General features: G+C 37.9%; 1 protein-coding gene across 1 annotated transcript; it reads left to right on the top strand.

Moving 5' to 3' along the window:
- Positions 1–3600: 3600 nt before the first annotated feature.
- LOC148080544 (ADP-ribosyl cyclase/cyclic ADP-ribose hydrolase 1-like) lies at positions 3601–21574 on the top strand. The gene is made up of 8 exons (XM_087790262.1): positions 3601–3778; positions 13422–13548; positions 13656–13791; positions 17638–17720; positions 18796–18869; positions 19233–19319; positions 19386–19469; positions 21319–21574. Exons 1-8 carry the CDS (start codon positions 3642–3644, stop codon positions 21374–21376), a joined length of 786 nt encoding a protein of 261 aa, XP_087646388.1. The 5' UTR covers positions 3601–3641; the 3' UTR covers positions 21377–21574.
- The last annotated feature ends 969 nt before the right edge of the window (positions 21575–22543 follow it).

Consider the following 22543-nt stretch of genomic DNA (forward strand, 5'->3'; position numbering starts at 1 on the left):
TATGATACTGTTTCATGATACATTGAATATATCATCGACATAGAAACTAACAGTGTTTCATGATACATTGAATATATCATCGACATAGAAACTAACAGTGTTTCATGATACATTGAATATATCATCGACATAGAAACTAACAGTGTTTCATGATACATTGAATATATCATCGACATAGAAACTAACAGTGTTTCATGATACATTGAATATATCATCGACATAGAAACTAACAGTGTTTCATGATACATTCAATATATCATCGACATAGAAACTAACAGTGTTTCATGATACATTCAATATATCATCGACATAGAAACTAACAGTGTTTCATGATACATTGAATATATCATCGACATAGAAACTAACAGTGTTTCATGATACATTGAATATATCATCGACATAGAAATTAACAGTGTTTCATGATACATTGAATATATCATCGACATAGAAACTAACAGTGTTTCATGATACATTGAATATATCATCGACATAGAAACTAACAGTGTTTCATGATACATTGAATTTATCATCGACATAGAAACTAACAGTGTTTCATGATACATTGAATATATCATCGACATAGAAACTAACAGTGTTTCATGATACATTGAATATATTATCGACATAGAAACTAACAGTGTTTCATGATACATTGAATATATCATCGACATAGAAACTAACAGTGTTTCATGATACATTCAATATATCATCGACATAGAAACTAACAGTGTTTCATGATACATTGAATATATCATCGACATAGAAACTAACAGTGTTTCATGATACATTGAATAAATCATCGACATAAAAACTAACAGTGTTTCATGATACATTGAATATATCATCGACATAGAAACTAACAGTGTTTCATGATACATTCAATATATCATCGACATAGAAACTAACAGTGTTTCATGATACATTGAATATATCATCGACATAGAAACTAACAGTGTTTCATGATACATTGAATAAATCATCGACATAAAAACTAACAGTGTTTCATGATACATTGAATATATCATCGACATAGAAACTAACAGTGTTTCATGATACATTCAATATATCATCGACATAGAAACTAACAGTGTTTCATGATACATTGAATATATCATCGACATAGAAACTAACAGTGTTTCATGATACATTGAATAAATCATCAACATAAAAACGAACAGTGTTTCATGATACATTGAATATATCATCGACATAGAAACTAACAGTGTTTCATGATACATTGAATATATCATCGACATATAAACTAACAGTGTTTCATGATACATTGAATATATCATCGACATAGAAACTAACAGTGTTTCATGATACATTGAATATATCATCGACATAAAAACTAACAGTGTTTCATGATACATTGAATATATCATCGACATAAAAACTAACAGTGTTTCATGATACATTGAATATATCATCGACATAGAAACTAACAGTGTTTCATGATACATTGAATATATCATCGACATAGAAACTAACAGTGTTTCATGATACATTGAATATATCATCGACATAGAAACTAACAGTGTTTCATGATACATTGAATAAATAATTGATGTATAAACAGAGAATAAAAATAATAATAATAATTACAAATATTTATATAACATATATCTTTCCTGATGTTGGTCACAGCTTGTCATTAATGGGTGATGAATCACATGTTTGTCGCTCCTGGTTCTTGTGTAAAACTAAGAAGTATGTCAAGAGTGTCAAGAGTCTTTCTTGAAGCTGTGATCCTGCTCATTATCAGCAGGTATGTGACCTTCTCAACATGTCTGAACAGGTTGATCTTCTTTACCTGATCTTTTTCTCACGAGAGTTGAAAGAACCTCAAGAACGTATAAAGGAACTTGTATAAAAGTGTGTCGGCGACAGTGAAGGAAACAGTGAGACGTGTCGTAACAAAAGACCAGAGCGAAGCCGTCGTGATAAGAGATGATCTCAACACAAAACACTTGATTCACTTCTTAAAGTATTTCATTGAAGCAACATGTTGGAGCGAAACCATCTAACCACTTCATCCTCCCACATCCTCCTCAGATGACCTTCAAATTCTTTCTTCTGGAACCACACACGAGTTTCAGACACTTTACGGTTGAAATAAAACCACACAAGTGAGAAGAAAAGCAGGTCCAACGACGAGCGACGGTGGGAAGGAAAACAGGCAGAAACCTTGTGCAGAACCAGACTGAGTTTGAACGACCTCCTGCTGTGACCGGCCGGGATGAGGAGGTCAGATCCAGGAGGTGCCCGGCCGACCTCTGGACTGCAGGTGATTCACTAAGATGGCATGAGTTATAAAAAAAGAGTTCTTGGTTTTTACACACTTTAACACGCACACACACACATACACACTTTAACACACACTTAAACACACACACGTGTTTGATGATCTACTGACTCCTTCAACAAACATCTCAAGACACTTTTATTTGTTCAGGCTTTTCCTTGATTCTCTGAGACTCTTGTGTTTGTCTCTGTGTTATCTTGACTTAATGTATATACTTTATTGTGTATTGTTTCTTTGTGACCCTGGTCTAGAAAAGCTCTATAAATATAATTGACTTACTTTAACACACACACATACACACACATACACATAGTTAAAGTTACTATTAAATGTATTGATTAACTCTAATTGTATTAGTTTAGTCAAGTGTGAAACAAAGATAAATGATATAGTTTAGTTATAGTTTAGATTAATTATAGATTATATAGTTATAGTTTATATAAGTTATGGTTTATATAAGTTATAGATTATATAGTTATAGTTTATATAAGTTATGGTTTATATACGTTATAGATTATATAGTTATAGTTTATATAAGTTATAGTTTATATAAGTTATAGATTATATAGTTATAGTTTATATAAATTATAGTTTATATAAGTTATAGATTATATAGTTATAGATTATATAGTTATAGTTTATATAAGTTATAGTTTATATAAATTATAGTTTATATAAATTATAGTTTATATAAGTTATAGTTTATATAAGTTATAGATTATATAGTTATAGTTTATATAAGTTATAGTTTATATACTGTAGTTATAGTTTATATAAGTTATAGATTATATAGTTATAGTTTCTATAAATTATAGTGTATATAGTTATAGTTTATATAAGTTATAGTTTATATAGTTATAGTTTATATAAATTATAGTTTATATAGTTATAGTTTATATAAGTTATAGCATATATAGTTATGGTTTATATAGTTATAGATTATATAGTTATAGTTTATATAGTTATATAGTATGCATAGTATATATATATATTTCATACTCTAACACAATCGGATGCAAAACAAATGCGATCAAACTCACTGTTACTTTATTTTTATTGTGTCTAGATTGTGATTTGAAGTTAATGTTTATAGTTTTTATAGATCGTGTTGTTGATCGTTTTCATAGTTGACTTATTGTGTGTGTGTGTGTGTGTGGGGGGGGGGGGTGTGTGTGTATGTGTGTGTGTCAGTGAATTTTTATCACGTCCGTGCGCGTGCTCGATCCTACTGCGGTGATTGGTCCAGACGCGTGTGCGTGCACGCGCAGTGAGTATAAACGCTGGTCTGTCGCGCGGTGCGAGTGGCTGTGCGCGTCCACGTGAGACAGGTGGAAGGATGAAGACTCGGTGGATCGTTCTGATCGTCCTCAGTCTCGCCATCGTGGTTCTGCTTCTGGGACTCGGACTCGGACTCGGACTCAAACCAAAACCGCTGCGAGACTCTTTCATCAGCACGTGCACGCGCTTTGAGAAGTGAGTCGAGATCCGTCAGGAATGAAAGTCTAAAGTCTAAAGTCTTCATCCTCTTCAGTCAATGATTGACAGCCGCACATTTACGACTTTGGCGCGAAGGAAAGCGAAAGTAAAACGAGAGTTTGATGTAAAAGTTGCAATAATTAATCTGTATTTATTTATCTAGCAATTAAAAATATTGATTGATGAGTTTTGAATTATTGGGATTCAAATATCAAAGTATTTGCGTAAAAAATATATACATGTATATATATTTTCTTTAAATGTAATTTAATTTAATTACTTAAAGATGAAAATGTTTAGTTCAATTATTTAAAAGAAAAACATTTAATGCTTAAAAAAGTTAAAGGGCACCTAATTTGTCTCTTAAAGTGTTCCAGAACCTCTATTATACTGTAATATACTCTATTATACTCTATTATGCTGTATTATACTGTATTATACTGTATTATACTGTAATATACTGTATTATACTGTATTGTATTGTATTATACTCTATTATACTGTATTATACTGTATTATACTGTATTATACTCTATTATACTGTAATATACTCTATTATACTCTATTATGCTGTATTATACTGTATTATACTGTATTATACTGTATTATACTGTAATATACTCTATTATACTCTATTATGCTGTATTATACTGTATTATACTGTATTATACTCTATTATACTGTAATACACTGTATTATACTGTATTATACTGTATTATACTCTATTATACTCTATTATACTGTAATATACTGTATTATACTGTATTATACTGTAATATACTATATTATACTCTATTATACTCTATTATACTCATCAGTTTATTTTCGCACAAAACTCTCATTTAATAAAGATAGATTAGAAAATGCGCCTAAGCCCCGCCCACTCTGCTCTGATTGGTCGGGAGTCAAAGGTGATGGTAGCACCTGCCGTCGGTCTATCATACACTGGGATTTGCGAACGTGTTTTTAATTTTTATGAGGTGTTTGTGAAGAAATGACATCATGATGACAACCTGCACCGAGAAGTTCTGCAGCAGAGACATGAACCAGGTGAGTGACTCCCGTCAAATATGAATATATTAAAACACATGTATCTGTCGATTAATACAGTCATTCATGTGCCACGTTAACCCTGGTATTGCAGTATTACATCTGTGTAACATGTTCTTTTATTCCAGGTCCTGAGATGAGAAGACCTGGGATTTGAACCAAACTGTCTCGGTTCTTACACACTACAAAATATTATATTATATATTATATTAATGACATATTTAGATCTGATTTTACGTTGAGTTGTTACTACGTGTAAAATAAAAACAATGGTGGATGTGGTGGAATAAAATGTATTTTCCTTTTTCACCTGAAGCATTGACTGGTAACTTCCAGTATATTTTGATGGTATTGGAAAACCAAGAAACATTCCAAATGAATTTAAATGAGCTAATGAAGTAGCTGATGGGTTTCCTGGAACGTTGGTGCCTTTTAAGAACTCTGACAGAATGAACTACGTTCATTAGAAGGTGAACTACACTAGAGACCTGGTATCGCAGTACAACTATCTGTCACTTCACTTACGGCGTACTTCTATAGACATGATACTTGCAGAGAAGGGAGGGGTGTGCGCAGTGTTGGGTGATGCATGTTGTGCGTTCATTCCTGATAACTCCGCCCCGGATGGTGGTTCGACCAACGCCATCGATGGTCTTAAATAGTCTTAGTTAGTTAGTTTGCTAAATGGAAGTCAATAATAATATCTCTTTTGACGTCGCTGTATCTTCAGCACTTGTTGTGATCTGTGGGTACTGTTGTATTCCTTGTATCCGCTCGTTACGTAACTGTACTATCATGTCTGTGTATTACTCACCCCTGATGTAACTGTACTATCATGTCTGTGTATTACCCACCCCTGATGTAACTCTACTATCATGTCTGTGTATTACCCACCCCTGATGTAACTGTACTATCATGTCTGTGTATTACTCACCCCTGATGTAACTGTACTATCATGTCTGTGTATTACCCACCCCTGATGAAACTGTACTATCATGTCTGTGTATTACTCACCCCTGATGTAACTGTACTATCATGTCTGTGTATTACTCACCCCTGATGTAACTGTACTATCATGTCTGTGTATTACTCACCCCTGATGTAACTGTACTATCATGTCTGTGTATTACTCACCCCTGATGTAACTGTACTATCATGTCTGTGTATTACTCACCCCTGATGTAACTGTACTATCATGTCTGTGTATTACTCACCTCTGATGTAACTGTACTATCATGTCTGTGTATTACTCACCCCTGATGTAACTGTACTATCATGTCTGTGTATTACTCACCCCTGATGTAACTGTACTATCATGTCTGTGTATTACTCACCCCTGATGTAACTGTACTATCATGTCTGTGTATTACCCACCCCTGATGTAACTGTACTATCATGTCTGTGTATTACTCACCCCTGATGTAACTGTACTATCATGTCTGTGTATTACCCACCCCTGATGTAACTGTACTATCATGTCTGTGTATTACCCACCCCTGATGTAACTGTACTATCATGTCTGTGTATTACTCACCCCTGATGTAACTGTACTATCATGTCTGTGTATTACTCACCCCTGATGTAACTGTACTATCATGTCTGTGTATTACTCACCCCTGATGTAACTGTACTATCATGTCTGTGTATTACCCACCCCTGATGTAACTGTACTATCATGTCTGTGTATTACTCACCCCTGATGTAACTGTACTATCATGTCTGTGTATTACTCACCCCTGATGTAACTGTACTATCATGTCTGTGTATTACTCACCCCTGATGTAACTGTACTATCATGTCTGTGTATTACCCACCCCTGATGTAACTCTACTATCATGTCTGTGTATTACTCACCCCTGATGTAACTGTACTATCATGTCTGTGTATTACTCACCCCTAATGTAACTGTACTATCATGTCTGTGTATTACTCACCCCTGATGTAACTGTACTATCATGTCTGTATATTACTCACCCCTGATGTAACTGTACTATCATGTCTGTGTATTACCCACCCCTGATGTAACTGTACTATCATGTCTGTGTATTACTCACCCCTGATGTAACTGTACTATCATGTCTGTGTATTACTCACCCCTGATGTAACTGTACTATCATGTCTGTGTATTACTCACCCCTGATGTAACTGTACTATCATGTCTGTGTATTACTCACCCCTGATGTAACTGTACTATCATGTCTGTGTATTACCCACCCCTGATGTAACTCTACTATCATGTCTGTGTATTACTCACCCCTGATGTAACTGTACTATCATGTCTGTGTATTACCCACCCCTGATGTAACTGTACTATCATGTCTGTGTATTACTCACCCCTGATGTAACTGTACTATCATGTCTGTGTATTACTCACCCCTGATGTAACTGTACTATCATGTCTGTGTATTACTCACCCCTGATGTAACTCTACTATCATGTCTGTGTATTACCCACCCCTGATGTAACTGTACTATCATGTCTGTGTATTACTCACCCCTGATGTAACTGTACTATCATGTCTGTGTATTACTCACCCCTGATGTAACCGTACTATCATGTCTGTGTATTACTCACCCCTGATGTAACTGTACTATCATGTCTGTGTATTACTCACCCCTGATGTAACTGTACTATCATGTCTGTGTATTACTCACCCCTGATGTAACCGTACTATCATGTCTGTGTATTACTCACCCCTGATGTAACTGTACTATCATGTCTGTGTATTACTCACCCCTGATGTAACTGTACTATCATGTCTGTGTATTACTCACCCCTGATGTAACTGTACTATCATGTCTGTGTATTACTCACCCCTGATGTAACTGTACTATCATGTCTGTGTATTACTCACCCCTGATGTAACTCTACTATCATGTCTGTGTATTACCCACCCCTGATGTAACTGTACTATCATGTCTGTGTATTACTCACCCCTGATGTAACTGTACTATCTTGTCTGTGTATTACTCACCCCTGATGTAACTGTACTATCATGTCTGTGTATTACTCACCCCTGATGAAACTGTACTATCATGTCTGTGTATTACTCACCCCTGATGTAACTGTACTATCATGTCTGTGTATTACCCACCCCTGATGTAACTGTACTATCATGTCTGTGTATTACTCACCCCTGATGTAACTGTACTATCATGTCTGTGTATTACTCACCCCTGATGTAACTGTACTATCATGTCTGTGTATTACTCACCCCTGATGTAACTGTACTATCATGTCTGTGTATTACTCACCCCTGATGTAACTGTACTATCATGTCTGTGTATTACTCACCCCTGATGTAACTGTACTAACATGTCTGTGTATTACCCACCCCTGATGTAACTGTACTATCATGTCTGTGTATTACCCACCCCTGATGTAACTCTACTATCATGTCTGTGTATTACCCACCCCTGATGTAACTGTACTATCATGTCTGTGTATTACTCACCCCTGATGTAACTGTACTATCATGTCTGTGTATTACCCACCCCTGATGAAACTGTACTATCATGTCTGTGTATTACTCACCCCTGATGTAACTGTACTATCATGTCTGTGTATTACTCACCCCTGATGTAACTGTACTATCATGTCTGTGTATTACTCACCCCTGATGTAACTGTACTATCATGTCTGTGTATTACTCACCCCTGATGTAACTGTACTATCATGTCTGTGTATTACTCACCCCTGATGTAACTGTACTAACATGTCTGTGTATTACCCACCCCTGATGTAACTGTACTATCATGTCTGTGTATTACTCACCCCTGATGTAACTGTACTATCATGTCTGTGTATTACTCACCCCTGATGTAACTGTACTATCATGTCTGTGTATTACTCACCCCTGATGTAACTCTACTATCATGTCTGTGTATTACCCACCCCTGATGTAACTGTACTATCATGTCTGTGTATTACTCACCCCTGATGTAACTGTACTATCATGTCTGTGTATTACTCACCCCTGATGTAACTGTACTATCATGTCTGTGTATTACTCACCCCTGATGTAACTGTACTATCATGTCTGTGTATTACCCACCCCTGATGTAACTCTACTATCATGTCTGTGTATTACTCACCCCTGATGTAACTGTACTATCATGTCTGTGTATTACTCACCCCTGATGTAACTGTACTATCATGTCTGTGTATTACTCACCCCTGATGTAACTGTACTATCATGTCTGTGTATTACTCACCCCTGATGTAACCGTACTATCATGTCTGTGTATTACTCACCCCTGATGTAACTGTACTATCATGTCTGTGTATTACTCACCCCTGATGTAACTGTACTATCATGTCTGTGTATTACTCACCCCTGATGTAACCGTACTATCATGTCTGTGTATTACTCACCCCTGATGTAACTGTACTATCATGTCTGTGTATTACTCACCCCTGATGTAACTGTACTATCATGTCTGTGTATTACTCACCCCTGATGTAACTGTACTATCATGTCTGTGTATTACTCACCCCTGATGTAACTGTACTATCATGTCTGTGTATTACTCACCCCTGATGTAACTCTACTATCATGTCTGTGTATTACCCACCCCTGATGTAACTGTACTATCATGTCTGTGTATTACTCACCCCTGATGTAACTGTACTATCTTGTCTGTGTATTACTCACCCCTGATGTAACTGTACTATCATGTCTGTGTATTACTCACCCCTGATGAAACTGTACTATCATGTCTGTGTATTACTCACCCCTGATGTAACTGTACTATCATGTCTGTGTATTACCCACCCCTGATGTAACTGTACTATCATGTCTGTGTATTACTCACCCCTGATGTAACTGTACTATCATGTCTGTGTATTACTCACCCCTGATGTAACTGTACTATCATGTCTGTGTATTACTCACCCCTGATGTAACTGTACTATCATGTCTGTGTATTACTCACCCCTGATGTAACTGTACTATCATGTCTGTGTATTACTCACCCCTGATGTAACTGTACTAACATGTCTGTGTATTACCCACCCCTGATGTAACTGTACTATCATGTCTGTGTATTACCCACCCCTGATGTAACTCTACTATCATGTCTGTGTATTACCCACCCCTGATGTAACTGTACTATCATGTCTGTGTATTACTCACCCCTGATGTAACTGTACTATCATGTCTGTGTATTACCCACCCCTGATGAAACTGTACTATCATGTCTGTGTATTACTCACCCCTGATGTAACTGTACTATCATGTCTGTGTATTACTCACCCCTGATGTAACTGTACTATCATGTCTGTGTATTACTCACCCCTGATGTAACTGTACTATCATGTCTGTGTATTACTCACCCCTGATGTAACTGTACTATCATGTCTGTGTATTACTCACCCCTGATGTAACTGTACTATCATGTCTGTGTATTACTCACCCCTGATGTAACTGTACTATCATGTCTGTGTATTACTCACCCCTGATGTAACTGTACTATCATGTCTGTGTATTACCCACCCCTGATGTAACTGTACTATCATGTCTGTGTATTACTCACCCCTGATGTAACTGTACTATCATGTCTGTGTATTACTCACCCCTGATGTAACTGTACTATCATGTCTGTGTATTACTCACCCCTGATGTAACTGTACTATCATGTCTGTGTATTACCCACCCCTGATGTAACTCTACTATCATGTCTGTGTATTACTCACCCCTGATGTAACTGTACTATCATGTCTGTGTATTACTCACCCCTGATGTAACTGTACTATCATGTCTGTGTATTACTCACCCCTGATGTAACTGTACTATCATGTCTGTATATTACTCACCCCTGATGTAACTGTACTATCATGTCTGTGTATTACCCACCCCTGATGTAACTGTACTATCATGTCTGTGTATTACTCACCCCTGATGTAACTGTACTATCATGTCTGTGTATTACTCACCCCTGATGTAACTGTACTATCATGTCTGTGTATTACTCACCCCTGATGTAACTGTACTATCATGTCTGTGTATTACTCACCCCTGATGTAACTGTACTATCATGTCTGTGTATTACCCACCCCTGATGTAACTCTACTATCATGTCTGTGTATTACTCACCCCTGATGTAACTGTACTATCATGTCTGTGTATTACCCACCCCTGATGTAACTGTACTATCATGTCTGTGTATTACTCACCCCTGATGTAACTGTACTATCATGTCTGTGTATTACTCACCCCTGATGTAACTGTACTATCATGTCTGTGTATTACTCACCCCTGATGTAACTCTACTATCATGTCTGTGTATTACCCACCCCTGATGTAACTGTACTATCATGTCTGTGTATTACTCACCCCTGATGTAACTGTACTATCATGTCTGTGTATTACTCACCCCTGATGTAACTGTACTATCATGTCTGTGTATTACTCACCCCTGATGTAACTGTACTATCATGTCTGTGTATTACCCACCCCTGATGTAACTCTACTATCATGTCTGTGTATTACTCACCCCTGATGTAACTGTACTATCATGTCTGTGTATTACTCACCCCTGATGTAACTGTACTATCATGTCTGTGTATTACTCACCCCTGATGTAACTGTACTATCATGTCTGTGTATTACTCACCCCTGATGTAACCGTACTATCATGTCTGTGTATTACTCACCCCTGATGTAACTGTACTATCATGTCTGTGTATTACTCACCCCTGATGTAACTGTACTATCATGTCTGTGTATTACTCACCCCTGATGTAACCGTACTATCATGTCTGTGTATTACTCACCCCTGATGTAACCGTACTATCATGTCTGTGTATTACTCACCCCTGATGTAACTGTACTATCATGTCTGTGTATTACTCACCCCTGATGTAACTGTACTATCATGTCTGTGTATTACTCACCCCTGATGTAACTCTACTATCATGTCTGTGTATTACCCACCCCTGATGTAACTGTACTATCATGTCTGTGTATTACTCACCCCTGATGTAACTGTACTATCTTGTCTGTGTATTACTCACCCCTGATGTAACTGTACTATCATGTCTGTGTATTACTCACCCCTGATGAAACTGTACTATCATGTCTGTGTATTACTCACCCCTGATGTAACTGTACTATCATGTCTGTGTATTACCCACCCCTGATGTAACTGTACTATCATGTCTGTGTATTACTCACCCCTGATGTAACTGTACTATCATGTCTGTGTATTACTCACCCCTGATGTAACTGTACTATCATGTCTGTGTATTACTCACCCCTGATGTAACTGTACTATCATGTCTGTGTATTACTCACCCCTGATGTAACTGTACTATCATGTCTGTGTATTACTCACCCCTGATGTAACTGTACTATCATGTCTGTGTATTACTCACCCCTGATGTAACCGTACTATCATGTCTGTGTATTACTCACCCCTGATGTAACTGTACTATCATGTCTGTGTATTACTCACCCCTGATGTAACTGTACTATCATGTCTGTGTATTACTCACCCCTGATGTAACTGTACTATCATGTCTGTGTATTACTCACCCCTGATGTAACTGTACTATCATGTCTGTGTATTACTCACCCCTGATGTAACTGTACTATCATGTCTGTGTATTACTCACCCCTGATGTAACTGTACTATCATGTCTGTGTATTACTCACCCCTGATGTAACTGTACTATCATGTCTGTGTATTACTCACCCCTGATGTAACACAGGTTCCATCAGCTGCTCAGTATCAGGAACTATAAAAAAATAAAAAAATAAATAAACTTACTTCCTTCACGTTACACTTCCTGCCTGATGATGTCACTCACTGAGATCTAAAGTGTTTTCATGAGTCAAAGAAACGTCAACAGAACGATTGCAGGGTCGTTTTTTACCACATAAAACATTTATATACTTATTTTTAGAGCAATTTCTTTCCTGCTTGAACATTTAATGATTTTTTTTTTAAGGATTTAGGTTAGCTTCTAAATGTTCTTCTAAATGTTCTTCTAAATGTTCTTCTAAATGTTCTTCTAAATGTTCTTCTAAATGTTCTTCAAAATGTTCTCCTAAATGTTCTTCTAAATGTTATTCTAAATGTTCTTCTAAATGTTCTTCTAAATGTTCTCCTAAATGTTCTTCTAAATGTTCTTCTAAATGTTCTTCTAAATGTTCTTCTAAATGTTCTTCTAAATGTTCTCCTAAATGTTCTTCTAAATGTTCTTCTAAATGTTCTTCTAAATGTTCTTCTAAATGTTCTCCTAAATGTTCTTCTAAATGTTCTCCTAAATGTTCTTCTAAATGTTCTCCTAAATGTTCTCTAAATGTTCTTCTGAATGTTCTCCTAAATGTTCTTCTAAATGTTCTTCTGAATGTTCTCCTAAATGTTCTTCTAAATGTTATTCTAAATGTTCTCCTAAATGTTCTTCTAAATGTTCTCCTAAATGTTCTCTAAATGTTCTTCTGAATGTTCTCCTAAATGTTCTTCTAAATGTTCTTCTAAATGTTCCTCTAAATGTTCTCTAAATGTTAGAGTTTTCACATGAGGTGCACTAAGACAACAACACAACTGTGGAGACAGAAGTAGCAACTGTGTTGTGTGTTCCTCAGATACAACTGTGAGCGGTTGTGGCAGATGTTTGAAAAGGCCTACGTGGGCAAGAATCCATGTAACGTCCCTCAGGAATCGTACAACGATCTCATGGCAGCTGCACCGTTCGAACCCGACTGTAACAACGTAAACACTCGAAACACTTTATCTTATCTTATCTTATCTTATCTTATCTTATCCTATCTTATCTTATCTCAAGTGTGACGTCACCTGATCTTCTCTCTGTGCTTCAGATGATGCTGTGGAGCAAAAACAAGGACTTCCCGTGGTTGATGACCCACAAGAGAAGGTGCTACACACAGCTGGAGTCCACGGTGCTCGGAGCTTCTCTGGACGGCAAGACCTGGTGTGGAAATGAAAGCAGCCAAAGTGAGAGACACTCACACCATTGATTCATAATAGAATTCAATCATTTTTATTTTAAAGTTACGTTAAAGTTTACCTTAGTTCTTTATTTTTTTGTAATAATTAAATTAAGAAATTTTCAAAGTACTTTTTCTTCCACATAAAGGTTGATATTCTAATTCCAATACTTCAAAAACTCATTTTCTGAAGCACAGTTTCCCGCTGTATCTCCCGCGCGTTCGTTGTTTGGACCTCAAAGAGAACCAGAAGGAAAAAACGTTAAAAGAACTCGTGTTTATTCTAACAACAGAAGGAGATTAAGGCCCAGAATTGTGGGTCAGCGACTGTTGCCTGAGGAACTCTCAGAAACATCCACCCGCTGACGCCAGAAGCACAGAAACTCATTTCTTATACGGTCGAGCTTGAGCGCGGATGCTTAGCTCCATGGACCCGGACCTCGTTGTGGGTTGTTACGCGTCAGGTTGTCGGGCAGATTAGGGTGTCATAGAAGTCTCCCCAGATGTGAACCTTTGACCCCAGACATGGACCGCCATCAGACCAGTTCTGCGGTTGGGGACTGGCGCGTTCGGTTCCTCTTCACAGCACTGATGGTTCCTGTTCTTTCACTCGTCAGCATTTCACACTTTTAACTCTCATTTCACACTTTTAACTCTCATTTCACACTTTTAACTCTCATTTCACACTTTTAACTCTCATTTCACACTTTTAACTCTCATTTCACACTTTTAACTCTCATTTCACACTTTTAACTCTCATTTCACACTTTTAACTCTCATTTCACACTTTTAACTCTCATTTCACACTTTTAACTCTCATTTCACACTTTTAACTCTCATTTCACACTTTTAACTCTCATTTCACACTTTTAACTCTCACGTCACACTTTTAACTCTCACGTCACACTTTTAACTCTCGAGTCACACTTTTAACTCTCATTTCACACTTTTAACTCTCATTTCACACTTTTAACTCTCACGTCACACTTTTAACTCTCACGTCACACTTTTAACTCTCGAGTCACACTTTTAACTCTCATTTCACACTTTTAACTCTCACGTCACACTTTTAACTCTCACGTCACACTTTTAACTCTCATTTCACACTTTTAACTCTCATTTCACACTTTTAACTCTCATTTCACACTTTTAACTCTCACGTCACACTTTTAACTCTCATTTCACACTTTTAACTCTCATTTCACACTTTTAACTCTCATTTCACACTTACATCGTGGCCTTTCATGCACTCGGGGTTAAATTCAGGTTAGATTTCTTACCAGGTAAGATTGTTCTCTGTGGAATGTTCAGTCTATTCTTTATTGGTTAGTACATTATATATTTTATCTATATTCTATACAAATTATTTTATTCACAGTCTTTTAAGGTTAATATAAAAGTTGTTATAATAGTCTCCAGACTAAACCAACAGAGCTCAGAGCTACTGGATCAAACTTTCAGCCAATCATACGACGCACAGACGATCATGTGACGACGTAAAGCACATGATCAGGTCGAATTTTTTTGGTTTGTTTAGTTTTTTGTTTTTTTTAAACAAATAAAATAATAAAAACTTTCAATGAAAAAATAACGTATTCAATCATTCAGACAGTGTTTCCACTTTGAATATATATATATATATATTGAACATTGAATATTACAATATAATAACAGTAGTTTCAAGTGTAGACTCAGTAGCAACACGTGATAAACATCATGACATTCTAGATGAAAACAAGTACAATTACAATGATTTTTTAAATAAACACACAAAAGAATAAATCAGCAAATAAAACAAGAAAAATAAATGAATGAATAAATAAAATGACAATAAAAAACACAACTTAGAATCCATTAATTATACGATGAATTTGTGTGAAATGAATGCTCATTTTATTTATGTATTTGTATTATTGTAATTTATGTCGATCGTCTTCTGGGAAGATTAACTTGATTTCACTTCCTTAGAAGAAGTCGTTGCGTGAGTTTCGAGAGTGTTTTCAATTCTGGGAAAGTTCAAAAGTTCCGTCGTCCACGACCAGAACTTCCTCTTGATCCGAGGTGGTGAAGACGTCTCTGAAGTCACTTCCTCTTCTTCATCTCATGACCTTCATCTTCAGACGTCAAATCATCTGTTTTGATTGACACGTGTATGATCCAATCAAATCTCTTGGTGCTCCACTCAGTAGCTTCACTGACATGTTTCCCTGTGTGTTGTTCAATTCAATTCAATTCAATTCAATTCAATTCAATTCAATTCAATTCAATTCAATTCAATTCAATTCACACGTACTGACCCCCAGCCCCCGCCCCCACCCACCATGCAGCACCCAGGGGGACAGCAGCACTTGCATGGGCGGTACATGGTCACTACGGTAACATGGGTCCGCCCAATGCCTCCGCCGTCCCCCCAATGTGGCCCCGCCCAGTGTGGCCCCCCCCACCCGGGAAGCCCCCGAAAGACCGACCAACCCGGCCACGAACCCCCAGGACCAAGGGCGACAAACTCCCCGACCACGGCACATGCCGAACAGGGCGGGTAGAGGACCACAGCCACCGCTGCAGCAGACACCCACCCCAAGACAGGCCCCCCACCACAGACCAGGTGAAGCCATCGGGGCCGGAAGGTCATCCAGAACACCCGGCAACCCCCCAGCCCCAGCACCGCCCCCAGCGCAACCCCCCATCCACCACCCCAGCCACCCCCGCCGGACAGCTAGAGATAAACAGTCAAGTTAATTATAGGCTTTATCGAAAAGTAAGGTTTTAAGATTGTTTTTAAACATAGAGAGGGTGTCTGCCCTCCGGACTGAAGCCGGTAGTTTGTTCCACAGCAGAGGGGCTTGAAAACTGAAGGCCCTGGCTCCGAATCTACATTTAGAGATTTGTGGTATAACTAGTAGATCAGAGTTTAAAGATTGTAAGGTCCTAGAGGGTTGGTAAGTTTGGATTAAATCTTTAATGTATGTTGGTGCTAAACCATGTAAGGCTTTATAGGTTAGGAGAAGGATTTTAAATTGTATTCTAAAGTCTACAGGAAGTCAATGTAGGGAAGACAGTACAGGTGTGTTCGCGCCTCTTAGTCTTAGTCAGGACACGAGCTGCAGGTGAATGAGCTGAAGATTCTGAGAGACTTTTTAGAACATCCTGACAGAAGAGAGTTACAATAGTCCAGCCTGGAGGTAACAAAAGCATGGATGAGCTTCTCAGCATCTAAAGGAAGGAAGTGCCTGATTTTTGAAATGTTACGAAGGTGGAAGTAAGCAGTGAGATTTGTTTTATGTGTGAGTTAAATGATCCTCGTCAAAGCAGACACTGATTCTTTACAGTGGTGCTCGTAGCAGGAGCAAGTCCATTAAGTAAAGCTAGATCATGGACTTGTATGAACAGAATCAAAAACTAAACAGACCATAATCTTGGAGTCATGTGACTGAACTGATGACTAAATGTTCCTCTAAATGTTCTCTAAATGTTCTCTAAATTTTCCTCTAAATGTTCTTCTAAATGTTCTCTAAATTTTCCTCTAAATGTTCTTGTAAATGTTCTCTAAATGTTTTCTAAATGTTCTTCTAAATGTTCTCTAAATGTTCTCTAAATGTTCTCTAAATGTTCTTCTAAATGTTCTTCTAAATGTTCTCTAAATGTTCTCTAAATGTTCTCTAAATGTTCTTCTAAATGTTCTCTAAATGTTCTTCTAAATGTTCTCTAAATGTTCTTCTAAATGTTTTCTAAATGTTCTCTAAATGTTCTTCTAAATAGTGATGTCATCCAGCTTTGACTCGGAGCAGAGCCGGTATCTCACTCGTGTAACACGTCTGACAAACATCTGAACAAGAACTTCTTCATTCCTCAGAGACCTTCACAGAAGGCTGCCCTCGATGGGACAAGTGTCTCCACAACCCTGTCAGGTCTTTCTGGCTCAAAGCATCGGGTTCGGTGAGTCACGTGATCATCGTCTGCAGCTGCTTCTTACAAGGTCGAACAAAAAAGTCCCAAATGGTCTCAGAGGCAGAGAAACGAGCCACAGTTGTGGTTCCTCATCAACCAGGCTTCGTGTCGGTCGCCATGGAGATGCATTCATGGTTGACCTGAGAGTTTCACCCTTCGTTCTTAATGTTGGCAACAACCACTGGCAGATTTCAACTAATAGTGGCAGGATGTTGTCATGAATTAAAATGTTCTTCTAAATGTTCTCTAAATGTTCTCTAAATGTTGTTCTGAATGTTCTTCTAAATGTTCTCTAAATGTTCTCTAAATGTTCTCTAAATGTTCTCTAAATGTTGTTCTGAATGTTCTTCTAAATGTTCTCTAAATGTTCTCTAAATGTTCTCTAAATGTTGTTCTGAATGTTCTTCTAAATGTTCTTCTAAATGTTCTCTAAATGTTGTTCTGAATGTTCTTCTAAATGTTCCTCTAAATGTTCTTCTAAATGTTCTCTAAATGTTCCTCTAAATGTTCTCTAAATGTTCTTCTAAATGTTTTCTAAATGTTCTTCTAAATGTTCTTCTAAATGTTCTTCTAAATGTTCTCTAAATGTTCTTCTAAATGTTTTCTAAATGTTCTCTAAATGTTCCTCTAAATGTTATTCTAAATGTTCTTCTTAATGTTTTCTAAATGTTCTCTAAATGTTCTTCTAAATGTTCCTCTAAATGTTCCTCTAAATGTTCTCTAAATGTTCTTCTAAATGTTCTCTAAATGTTCTTCTAAATGTTTTCTAAATGTTCTCTAAATGTTCTTCTAAATGTTCCTCTAAATGTTCCTCTAAATGTTCTCTAAATGTTCTCTAAATGTTCTCTAAATGTTCCTCTAAATGTTCTCTAAATGTTCTCTAAATGTTCTCTAAATGTTCCTCTAAATGTTCTCTAAATGTTCTTCTAAATGTTCTCTAAATGTTCTTCTAAATGTTTTCTAAATGTCCTCTAAATGTTCTTCTAAATGTTCCTCTAAATGTTCCTCTAAATGTTCTCTAAATGTTCTCTAAATGTTCTTCTAAATGTTCCTCTGTGGTTAGTTTGCAGAGTCAGCCTGCGGTGATGTCACAGTCATGTTGGACGGTTCATTGGACAACCCTTTTGTCCTCACCAGGTAAGTTTTGTCTTCCTGTTGTCGTCATATTAAAACTCCACCACGACTAGCGTATGTTTTGGACAATAAGGTGCACTTCAAACCTTTAATTCTCATAAGAATGTATTTGTGACTTGTTCAGGATTTCCCCTGCCTCTCACCCAGAGTAGCTGGGATAAACTGTGACCTGTTAAATAAATGGGCGACGTCTTGTAGTTCCCATGACTGGCCATCAGGGACCAGAGTTTCTTCTGGGGAGGTCACTAAAGAACGTTGTGTGCTACTGTGATTTGAACCAATGCTGCGTCAGTGGTCAGACGACGCCCTAGTGGCCACAGACTGTAACTACTTGTCTCCACCTTGGACTTCTTCTCCTCGCACCAGTGTCTTTGCATCAGTGGAGCTTCCACTCCTGAAGGCTCCGGCTGTGACGTCCCTCACGGCAGTTCTGGTCACGGACTCGGGCTCGGCGTAAGATGTTTCCCCCGTCCCTTGAAAATGACATCATCATGACCCGACGACTCGTGTGTGTTCAAGGTCGGCCTGTGACAACTCGTCGCTGAAGAAGCTGCAGGAAGTGCTTCATGCTGGAGTCAAGTACGTCTGCAGGGAGGTGTCCAAGTGAGTGTTTGAGATCCTGGATCTTCACTCTTGAACCTCCACCACTGTGGACAAGAACTTTGTTCTGATCCCAACTTAGACCCGATTTGTGATCATTCAGTTACTTTATAATAACCGTTTGAAAAATGTAACTTGTTAACATGTTAATAACATAAATAACCAATACAAGATTATACGTTACAATTGTTTACGTAAAGTGTTCTCTAAATGATCCTCTATATGTTCCTCCAAATGTTCTCTAAATATTCTCTAAATATTCTCTAAATGTTCTTCTAAATGTTCTCTAAATGTTCTTCTAAATGTTCTCTAAATGTTCTTCTAAATGTTCCTCTAAATGTTCTTCTAAATGTTTTCTAAATGTTCTCTAAATGTTCTTCTAAATATTCTCTAAATGTTCCTCTAAATGTTCTCTAAATGTTCTTCTAAATGTTCTCTAAATGTTCTTCTAAATATTCTCTAAATGTTCTTCTAAATGTTCTCTAAATGTTCTTCTAATAACATGAATAATCGATACAAGATTAAACGTTAAAAACTTAACTCTTAACTTAATTGTCAGTAAAACTATTGAATCATTTTCTAAACCATTCAAATGTAAACCAGAGAAGAAGAATCAAACTAAATATGATCTGAAATCTATACATTAGATCAGATCAAATGATCACCTAAACCTGGATCAGAAGTCAATCACATGTTCGACCTTTGACCCTCGTGTTTCTCTTCAGATCTCGGCTGCACAAGTGTTCGACCTTTGACCCTCGTGTTTCTCTTCAGATCTCGGCTGCACAAGTGTTCGACCTTTGACCCTCGTGTTTCTCTTCAGAGCTCGGCTGCACAAGTGTTCGACCTTTGACCCTCGTGTTTCTCTTCAGAGCTCGACTGCACAAGTGTTTGACCTTTGACCCTCGTGTTTCTCTTCAGAGCTCGGCTGCACAAGTGTTCGACCTTTGACCCTCGTGTTTCTCTTCAGAGCTCGGCTGCACAAGTGTTCGACCTTTGACCCTCGTGTTTCTCTTCAGAGCTCGACTGCACAAGTGTTCGACCTTTGACCCTCGTGTTTCTCTTCAGAGCTCGACTGCACAAGTGTTCGACCTTTGACCCTCGTGTTTCTCTTCAGAGCTCGACTGCACAAGTGTTCGACCTTTGACCCTCGTGTTTCTCTTCAGAGCTCGACTGCACAAGTGTTTGACCTTTGACCCTCGTGTTTCTCTTCAGAGCTCGACTGCACAAGTGTTTGACCTTTGACCCTCGTGTTTCTCTTCAGAGCTCGACTGCACAAGTGTTTGACCTTTGACCCTTGTGTTTCTCTTCAGAGCTCGACTGCACAAGTGTTCGACCTTTGACCCTCGTGTTTCTCTTCAGAGCTCGACTGCACAAGTGTTCGACCTTTGACCCTCGTGTTTCACTTCAGAGCTCGACTGCACAAGTGTTCGACCTTTGACCCTCGTGTTTCTCTTCAGAGCTCGACTGCACAAGTGTTCGACCTTTGACCCTCGTGTTTCTCTTCAGAGCTCGACTGCACAAGTGTTCGACCTTTGACCCTCGTGTTTCTCTTCAGAGCTCGACTGCACAAGTGTTCGACCTTTGACCCTCGTGTTTCTCTTCAGAGCTCGACTGCACAAGTGTTCGACCTTTGACCCTCGTGTTTCTCTTCAGAGCTCGACTGCACAAGTGTTTGACCTTTGACCCTTGTGTTTCTCTTCAGAGCTCGACTACACAAGTGTTTGACCTTTGACCCTCGTGTTTCTCTTCAGAGCTCGACTGCACAAGTGTTTGACCTTTGACCCTTGTGTTTCTCTTCAGAGCTCGACTACACAAGTGTTTGACCTTTGACCCTCGTGTTTCTCTTCAGAGCTCGACTACACAAGTGTTCCACCGACACGACCATCAGCTGTAAGAGCTGCTGGTGACGTCACACTCGTGGAGCCTCTGCTGACGTCACCTGAACCTTGATGATCACGTGACGTCATGTGTCTCTCTATTCAATGTTTCCGTGATGATTCTCTGCTGCCCCCTTGTGTCGCAGAGCAGGAACTGTCAAGACTGAATGATTTTACTCGAGATCAAATATTTTCCATTTTCAAATAAAGACTTTTGTTGTTTCTTAACCTGAGTCTCGGTTTTATTTGTCATTTTTCCTGCAATTGTTTTTTTCCTGAGATAAGTTTGTCAAACACTCTTTGATGTTGTTTGAGTGACAGCTTGAGTGACGCAATGATTGTTGGTTTAACTCATCAATTAATTCCACAGATAAAGTTAATTATCACTTTTAAACGTTTTATTTTTACACTCACCAGGAGGTCCAGAAGCAAAAGAGTAAAAAAAAAGAAAAGAAAAGGTTTTCTTTTTCAATTCAATTTTATTTCAAGTGTCTTATCATAACAAAGTTATCTCAAGACACTATACAGTTGAAGTAAGACTATAATTGATTAAGGAAAAACAGATCCAGCAATTCAACAAAGAGCAAGAAGTGAAACACTGCACAGTGAGCTATGGCGAGGAAAAACTTCCTTTGACCGGCTGGGAGGAAGGATGGGGGGGTAGACAGATGGATAAGGAGAGGAGTGAGGGAGGATATAGTGAGAGAAAAGAGGAGAGTGTAGGAGGGTCCATGGGGGTGCTGGAGAGAACTCGGGATCTGATCAGCAGCAGCTCTGGAGGTGGAGACCTGGGGCTCTGGGAGAGAAATAAAAAGGTGTTTAAATAGGTGATGAATGTAATGCAGAAAAGAAGGATAAACAGAGCTGGTGTCTAAAACTCTCCAGCATTCTCAGCCTATAGCAGCTAAGATAAACAGTTAAGTTAGTTATAGCAGCTAAGATAAACAGAAAGGTTAGTTATAGCAGCTAAAGATAAACAGTCAAGTTAGTTATAGCAGCTAAGATAAACAGTTAAGTTAGTTATAGCAGCTAAGATAAACAGTTAAGTTAGTTATAGCAGCTAAGATAAACAGTTAAGTTAGTTATAGCAGCTAAGATAAACAGTTAAGTTAGTTATAGCAGCTAAGATAAACAGTTAAGTTAGTTATAGCAGCTAAGATAAACAGTTAAGTTAGTTATAGCAGCTAAAGATAAACA

This window comes from Callionymus lyra, chromosome 4, assembly GCF_982586985.1.
Source record: "Callionymus lyra chromosome 4, fCalLyr1.hap1.1, whole genome shotgun sequence".
In the NCBI taxonomy this organism is placed as follows: Eukaryota; Metazoa; Chordata; class Actinopteri; order Syngnathiformes; family Callionymidae; genus Callionymus; species Callionymus lyra.

Coding starts and splice junctions, on each gene's coding strand:
- LOC148080544 (XM_087790262.1), top strand. CDS start 3,642: ATGAAGACTCGGTGGATCGTTCTGATCGTCCTCAGTCTCGCCATCGTG. Junction 3,779..13,421: donor ACGTGCACGCGCTTTGAGAA/GTGAGTCGAGAT, acceptor TGTGTTCCTCAG/ATACAACTGTGAGCGGTTGT. Junction 17,721..18,795: donor GGCTCAAAGCATCGGGTTCG/GTGAGTCACGTG, acceptor CTCTGTGGTTAG/TTTGCAGAGTCAGCCTGCGG.